This window comes from Staurois parvus, unplaced genomic scaffold, assembly GCF_062004578.1.
Source record: "Staurois parvus isolate SC_StPar_1 unplaced genomic scaffold, SC_StPar_1.0 ptg001461l, whole genome shotgun sequence".
NCBI classification, from domain to species: Eukaryota; Metazoa; Chordata; class Amphibia; order Anura; family Ranidae; genus Staurois; species Staurois parvus.
The window spans coordinates 135940-144807 of record NW_028319257.1 but is presented as its reverse complement, the minus strand read 5'-3'; the positions used below and the strand labels follow the sequence as shown (position 1 = coordinate 144807).

General features: G+C 44.1%; 1 protein-coding gene across 2 annotated transcripts in view; it reads left to right on the top strand.

Annotated features, from left to right (window-relative positions):
* Nucleotides 1-7638: 7638 nt before the first annotated feature.
* Nucleotides 7639-8868, top strand: part of LOC149435851 (fatty acyl-CoA hydrolase precursor, medium chain-like) — a 36006-nt gene continuing 34776 nt past the window's right edge. For both annotated transcript variants that reach the window (XM_089662362.1, XM_089662363.1), the window contains exon 1: nucleotides 7639-7763. In XM_089662362.1, coding sequence (XP_089518488.1) covers nucleotides 7703-7763 — 61 coding nt within the window. In that variant the 5' untranslated portion in view covers nucleotides 7639-7702. The remainder of the gene's footprint in view (nucleotides 7764-8868) is intronic.

Sequence of the window (8868 nt, the reverse complement as noted above, 5' to 3'; positions counted from 1 at the left end):
ACATGCGCAAACTCGCGAGCCATTTTTCGTTGGTCCGGTGGATAATGTTAGACAATCTGGATATAGAGCTGGTAAATGCGCATGCGCCATTTTACCATAGCCCAATACGGACGAAGTCAGGCAGTACTTCAGTGTGAGTTATGATACTCACAGATAAAGTTATAAATGCTAAGATATACTTTATTATATGAATATGAATCAAAAATGGAGATTGTTAAAAACGCCATTGGGAGAATAAAGAAAGAATAATTGGAGGAAAAACAGGGGGAAAAATGGGAGGAGCTGCCTGTCCTCGTCAGCATTGAAGGCAACGGGTAAACATTCAACACAGATATAGCATAAACATGTGCTGTATAATAACAAATGAAAAACTTGATAATAATTATGATGAAAATAGGAGGATTAAAATGAATCCACATGTAATTAAAAGAAGGAAATTTATATAAGAAATAACATAAACATAGATATAGATGAAACATATAGTCCAATGATTGACTATAAGAGCATAATAAAGTGTATTGGAAGTAATAAAAAGTCTTATAAGACATTGATAAAAATGTTATACAACTCTGGAAGTTTTCGAAGTTGCTACAATCTTAAATCGCATAGATTTGAAGGGGTTTCATTGCCATCAATAGGCTGTGACCATGATGTGACTTTACACTCTCTGGATCTCAAAGTAGCATCAAAGTACCTTTTTAACCACTTCCAGTCCGGACACTTTCACCCCCTTCCAGACCAGGCCAATTTTCAGCTTTCAGCGCTGTCACACTTTGAATGACAATTGTGCGGTCATGCAACTCTGTACCCATATGTATTTTTTAGCATTTTTTTGAGACAGATAAAACTTTATTTTGGTGGTATTTATTCACCACTGGGATTTTTATTTGTTTTGCTATATAAATGAAAGTCCAAAAATTTTGAAAAAAAGTGTTTTTCTTATAAAATTTTGCAAATAAATAATTTTTCTTTATAAATCTTGGCCAAAATGTATTCAATTATCTATTTAGTAAAAAAATAACCCAAATTAGTTTATAACCAAAAATTCTAATTTTTAAAAAAAAATGTTTACATTATTTTATTTTTTATATTATTAATTATGGGTTTTTTTTATTTAACATACTGTCACCCTAGCACTAGCGACACTGTACTACTTGTGGGGGGGGGGGTGAAGATTTTTTTTTTTTTTTTTAACACTGATTGCTTTTACACCCATAAAGGCTGTAAAATCAATCATTTCTCCTTCTCTCTGGCTGCATTCTTGCAGCCATTGAGAAACACTGTGTGAGCTGTGATTGGTCACAGCTTGTCACATGGTACAAGGCTGTTGTGAATAGCCCTGTGCCATGTGATCTATGTGATCATTCACAGATTTCACACGTAGTAAGCAATGATATCAGAAGAGACAGTTTACTACTGTTCATGTGATCACTGATTGGCCAATCAGTGATCACAAGATCGGGACCTCGCAGAGCGGTCCCGTACAACGATCAGTGTTCTGCTGTGGAAGCGTGCACAATCCAAAATGTCGGGCGCGGGTTATGAACGGCAACCCGCCCCTGGACTGCAACCCTCCGGCCGTTTATATACAGCGGCCAGACGGGAAGTGGTTAAAGTTGCTGCAGCTTTAAGTTGCATAGATTTGAAGGACGTCCATTTACCATCAATGGGCTGTGACTTTGATGACTTTTAATGCACCTTTGAGTGCCAGAGAATGTAAAGATTCATTAAAGTAGCATGCAATACTTTCCCACTGGCCAAAAAAACCTCAACAAAAATGCAAAACACGAAACATATAAAAAAAAGCAACACTTACAGTTTTGGTGCGGTTCCATTGAAGTCTATTGCTCCAAAAACGCAATCTTTCCAAAGAATGCAGTAGATGTGAACATATCCCATAGGAAACCATGGTAAATTGACTGTGGTGTCAGCAAAACGCACTAAAATATGCATAGGTGTGAATCAAGGCTACAGATATTCAGACTAGAGGTGTCACCAGCAAGTGGCAGACTGGATGGATCATTGGTCTTTTTTTAGTGTTGGGTTGTAGGTTGGAGTAGAACATTAGTTCGACTCGACCATTGGCCATTTGCGTGTTCACTGAACACACGAACAGCAAGTGCATTCGGTGGGCTATTCGCCTACCGCGCCCCACTATGCACTGCGATCTGACAGTGCATTGTGATTGGTGAGAGCAATGCACCCAACCACAGGTTAGGTGGAATGCTTTGGTCAATCAAAGTGCATGATGATGTCACAAGGGGGTGGGGTTAACCCTGCTCTCTTGTGTTGTCATCGCAGTATTTAAGAACTTTCATCGAGATGCAGCTGTCAGATGGCGGGGGCCAGTGTCTAGAATGGAGCTTTTCTTTTTTTTTTTCTCTTTTTTTTGGGTTGGTGGCGGTGGGCATCGTGACTGATGTTGGATCTACTTCAGGGGACATTTTTTTTATTTTTGTTTTTATTAAAGGACGTGTCAAAGACTGTCTCCTGTCATTTTTACACTACTTTTTTTTTTCGTGAATGGGTAGCAGTCCCATGTAATGCATACTCATTCACATGAGGGCCCCCTTGATAAAGGGGGCTTCCAGATTCTGATAAGCCCCCCATCAGCAGACCCCCACAACCACCTGCCATCAACATGGGGACAAGGTGCTTTGGGGGAAGCCCCCCTGCTCCAAAGCACCCCCCCATGTTGAGAGCATGTGGCCTGGTATGGTTGGGGGGGGGGGGGGTGCTCACTCGTCCTCCCCCCCTATCTTGACCTGCTGGGCTGCATGCTTGGATAAGGGTCTGGTGTAGATTTTGGGGGGGGACCATAATGCCATTTTTAAAAAAAATTTGGCATGGGGGTTCCTCTCAAAATGCATACCAGACCTGAAGGGCTTGGTATGGATGGGAGGGGGGACCCCATTTAAAAAAAAATGTTTAATTGTCAATCAATGTCGGCAATTTTTTAGACATTCACTACTAAAATACCGCATGACTTAATAATATGTCTCATGCGGTATCTTAGTAGCTGAGCGGTATAGTACATACCAGGGGCGGACTGACCATTTGGAAACTCGGGCACTGCCCGGGGTCAGTAGGGGGCCCCATGAGATGCCCCTGGTCCTTTTTCATAGGCTTTTATGAATTTGGGCAAGGACACAGGGGCCCCATGATCCCCTATTGCCCGGGGGCCCCATGAGTTGTCAGTCCGCCCCTGCTACATACTCAGATGAAGTAAGATACCTCTCAGTAAGATACCTGTCCCTGATCGAAGTTCATGGTCGAACTTTTCGTAGGTTTGAATGTTCAACCGTGAAACGAACAGGGGGGTGTTTGGCCCATCACTAGTCTTTTTCTGCCATCACTCTTCTATGTCTCTTATGTTTAGTAAAAATATAATTTCCTCTCTCTTTCTCCCTAGTGACCCGAACGGACCCGACCTGACTCGGTGGCCACAGTACGATGAAGATGAAGATTATCTGCAGATTGGTTTACAGCAGAAAGTGTCTCAGAGACTGAAAGACAGAAAGTTCAACTTCTGGACCAGAGTTCTCCCCGAGAAAATCCAGAGGAAGACGGAGACCACACTGAGCTGTAGAACCTTCTGGAACATCTCAGGAAAATCACCATTCCCAAACCTTTCAGAGGAAAGTGCCAACCTTCTTGTCAATAAAGACTGATATTTCACTTCTTGGTGGAGGCTGGCCGGGTGACACACCTGATATTATATCTGTTTAATGGTGATCACTATGATGGTATCATACTCTAAAAATGGGAAATAAAAATAACAAAAATCACCCCTCTTAGCATTCTAGGAGAAATCTATCCCTCAAACTTCCCCTCTGAGTACAAATCCTCTTCCCCCCCATTCCACATCCCTTTCCCAGCACACATTCCCCTCCCCCCAAATATACCCTTCTATCCCAATCATCCCTGCTAGCCAGTGCCGGGACAAGGTCATCTAGAGCCCAAACATGCAAAACTGCACTCCCCCCCCATATGTAAGAGCATTATGTGTCAGCACAAATCCCCCCCCGTCCAAAAAAAGATTTGAGCACTAATTTTCATGTTTAGCCCCAAAGCAAAAGGTCCTCCTCCTTCAAGTACAAATTCACCCCTCTGCTAGAATTCCCCCCTCCCAGCATGAATCTTTGCCCCTCCATCACCAATATCACCCCAGCACAAATGACACTCCCCCCCCCCCCCCCTCAAATTGATCAAACCTCTTAGCATCTTAGCACAAATCCTCTACCCCCTGAAATTTCCCCTCTGAGTACAAATTCTCTTCCCCCCACTCCACATCCCCTTCCCAGCACAAATGCCCCCTTCAAATCCCCCCCCCATCATAAACAGCCCCAATCATCCCTGCTAGCCAGTGCCGGGACAAGGTCATCTACAGCCCAGGGCGAACATGCCAAACTGCGCGTCCCCCCCACTCCCGGATGTATGCACATAATGTGTCAGCACAAATCCCCCCCACCACACAAAAAATGAGCACTAATCTTTGTTTACCCCTAAGAAAAAATTCCTTCTCCTCCAAGTACAAATTCGCCCCCCTGCTGAAATCCCCCCTCCCAGCACAATTGTTTCCACCCCTTCACCCAAATCACCCCAGCACAAATACCCCCAATCATTCCTGCTAGCACAAATCTACCCCACAAAAAAATTTCCCCTTCTGGTACAATTCCCTCCCCCCTTTACCTTATCACTTCTTCTAGCACAAACCTCCCAGATCCCCCCTCCTAGCACAAATCCTCTTCCTCCATCCCCCCTCCCAACACAAATCCCTCTAAATCACCACTCCTAACACACCCTCCCTAACTTTCTCCTCCTAGAAAGATTCTTACCCCCCCCCCCCCGGCAAAAAAAAGATTTGAGCACTAATTTGCATGCTTACCCCCAAAGCAAAAGGTCCTCCTCCTTCAAGTACAAATTCACTCCTCTGCTAAAATTCCCCCCTCCCAGCATGAATCTTTGCCCCTCCATCACCCAAATCACCCCAGCACAAATGACCCCCTCTCCTCAAATTGATCAAACCTCTTAGCATCTTAGCAAAAATTCTCTACCCCCTCAAATTTCCCCTCTGAGTACAAATACTTTTCCCCCCACTCCACATCCCCCTCCCAGCACAAATACCCCCTCCAAATACCCCCCCCATCATAAACACCCCCAATCATCCCTCCAAGTACAAATTCGCCCCCCTGCTGAAATCCCCCATCCCAGCACAATTGTTTCCACCCCTTCACCCAAATCACCCCAGCACAAATACCCCCAATCATTCCTGCTAGCACAAATCTAACCAGCAAAAAAATTTCCCCTTCTGGTACAATTCCCTCCCCCTTTACCTTATCACTTCTTCTAGCACAAACCTCCCAGATCCCTCCTCCTAGCACAAATCCTCTTCCTCCATCCCCCTCCCAACACAAATCCCTCTAAATCAGCCTCCCCTCCTGCCCACCCCTTGTCTTGGCCCTGCTCAGGGAGAGAGATTGGGCCTGAGTGGGTTAACCCTTGCAGGAGGGGTCTATAAAGGACAGAAGACAGCCAGCAGGTGTAGATGAGATGTTGTATGGAGCAGGACATGGGCTGCTTGTCTGCTGAGATGCTGCTGGCCTTCTTGTGACCCTTTTCTGGACCTCTGGAACAAGCGAGGACATTGAACCCTGCTGGAGGACAAGTGTATGCTGGTGGTGAGCCAAAGTTTTGTTTCGTACCAGAGTTTATAGATTATCTTGTTTGTTTCATGGTGAAGATAAGCTGCTTTGTTTGCACTTTTGGGAGAAATAAAAATAGTTTTTACAAAGATATGACTGGCTAGTGTTCTGGTTCCCAAAATTTCACAACAGGTAATGGCTGCAAAGAGGCTGCAGGAGATCAGCAAAACTGATATGTAACAAAAATAATGAAAACAAATAAAAAATGGCAGTTGCTAATGATAGATGGTGCACAGAGAAAACAAACTTTCTTCCAGTTAAGTTTTACATCTACTTAAAGTGGTTGTAAACCCTTACATATATCCAGTGAAGTGACTGACCTCAGGTGGTACACAGAGATGAAACTAATCCTCCCGCCTTATGCAGGCCATAGACGGGTCGAAAATCTGCCAATTTTCACACCGTTAGTGGCTTAATTGGTCGGCCGTTTTTCGGGGTTTTGGCACATTTTTTTTATCGGTCAAGTTGGAAAATTCGCAACCGATTTTGATGATCGGCCGATTTTCCTGGCAATGATGGGCAAATCGGCCGATCGTTTTACCGATAAAAAATCTGCACATGAGCCGTGACCTGCAAGAAGAAGAAAAAGAAGAAGAAATATAATAATAATAAGAAAAATAATAAGAATAAAAAGATGAAGAAGAAGAAGAAAAATAATAATATTAATAAGAAGAAAAATAAGAAGAAGAAGAAGAAAAGAAGAAGAAAATAATAATAAGAAGAAGAAAAAGAAGAGGAAGAAGAAGAAGAAAAAGATGAATCAGAATTCCAGTCCGCTATTATATTTTATATGAAAAAGTCTTGCGGTTGCAACAATGTATCCATTTGTATCCAAATAAACCCATTTGTATACAAAATGGATACATTGTTGCAATCGCAAGACTTTCATGTAAGGGACAGAAGTAATTATGGGGTTAAATGCCAGCTGTAAACGGGACAAAAATCGGTCGATTTTTTTTACCTTTGGTGGTAACCTCAGCCGATCGAACGACCGATTTTTCGGTTTTTTTTTTAAACGGCCGATTTTCGACCCGTCTATGGCTTGCATAAGTTTCACCTGTCCATCTACAGTCTTTTCTTCTCTACATCTGTTGAAAATGTTGAATTTATAAAGCTTGTCTGAGAGTTCAGAAAAAAGGGGGCAGGAAGCTGAAATTACACTCTGCAGAGCTCAGTGAGGACAGCTCTGAGAGCTGATTGGAGCGGAGAGACACACCCCCTTCCACACAGAACACAGGAACAGAGCTGAGGCTGTCAATCTGCTGGAGGTCCCTCCCCTGTTGCCATTTTTCTCTTGGTGTCAGGAAAACTTGTCAGAAGTGATTCAGGCTGATGAGTAAGCAGCAGACAGAAATGCCCCTCAGTGCTCTAGATTGAGACAGGTACACACTATAGAGGGATATGCTTTGTTCATATTTCATGTCTGAGGTTTACAACTACTTTAAGAATAAAGTGTATGTATTTAATTTTAGATAGAGCAGTAAATGGGGAGAGCCTCTGTAAGTTTCCATGGATATCATGCTTTCCATGTCAGTGATCACTGGGGATCCTTCGTGGATCTTCGGTGTGAATATTCTGAATGTCTTCTGTCCATTGTTTTATAATGACTATAAAGAAAATAATCAAAATACGTTTGTAGCTCTGAACATTTCAGAAGCTCTGTGCAGGTTGATGTTGGAGCCGATTCAGGAATATCAGAAAAAGCTGCAACCGATGCAAAGAAAAAATTGAAGATGGCGGCATCCAATGGCAGGATTGTCCCACTCGCTGGACTTCTGGAAATGTGACCCCCTCCCTCACCCAATGGGCACTTTGTCCTCAGAGGTAGTCACAGTTGGTGTTATTGAGGAGGATTCTGGGTACGCTCCAGGTTTTTATGTCCTCACAGAGATCAAGAGTGATCCTGGACAGCCGCCAGCCAGTAACGCCTAGTATGCAGATCTCTGGCAGTACTACATGTACATAATACGTCTTCTTCTCCTGTCACTCACAGAACCATGGGAGCTGTCATCCTGATCCTCCTTCTGTGCTGCGCCATCCAAGCGACTTTTGGGACAGGTAAGATTCTGCCGTAATAATTCCCTTAATGTCTCTTTTACAGCACCAAATCCAAACATCCACCAAACTCCACCCAAAAGTAATATTTTTTGTTAATTTACCTGACAGTAATTTCTATTTCTTGGGGATTCTATTGGTGAGATCCATGTGCTGAGTTCCCCAGTCTGTACGCCTGCAGTGCCCATTATAAGAGATTCTCACCATCCCTGTGCCGAGTTCCCGGGTCTATACACCTGCTGTGCCCATTATGAGGGGTTCCCACCATCCCTGTGCTGAGTTCCCGGGTCTGTACACCTGCTGTGTCCATTATGAGGGGTTCCCACCATTCCTGTGCTGAGTTCCAGGGTCTGTACACCTGCTGTGCCCATAAATGAGGGGTTCCCACCATCCCTGTGCAGAGTTCCCGGGTCTGTACACCTGCTGTGCCCATAATGAGGGGTTCCCACCATCCCTCTGCTGAGTTCCCGGGTCTGTACACCTGCTGTGCCCATAATGAGGGGTTCCCACCATCCCTGTGCTGAGTTCCCGGGTCTGTACACCTGCTGTGCCCATTATGAACAGTGTTCCTCATCTCTCCTAGATTTTTTAATATGATGGTGAATGTAAGAGGAGTCGATGGAACAGCCCAATGTTAGTGGGAGCAGAGAACTATAGAGGGGAGATCTCTTTGCTGAAGTGCACTGTTCAGGGGCCCCAAGTGCATGGGGGTGTAGCAATATGTTATATGCTGTGTATGGCCTCTAGGGGTCTCACTACTTAGATACTGGTACAACTGTGTTATTCCCTCTCTTTGGTTGTAGTTCTGGGGCAGACACATGTATAATGGCAGCTAGAAGCACCTAATAAAATGTCTCCTGTTAACTACAGTGTGTGAGCATCTGAGCAGGATCCACTAACAGAACATGGTGGCAGCTGGGCACTGAACCTCTGAATAGCAAGTCTTCTGTCTACAAATACAGATTGTGTGACACTGGAACTGTACAGAGAATCAGCAACTGTAAGTACAGAGTCCCTATCAGACTGCACTATGGAGAGTGGCCTGAAACCCCCTCAGAGACTGGATGTCACTTCTTCCAATATCTCACAGACATGGAGACACTGGAAG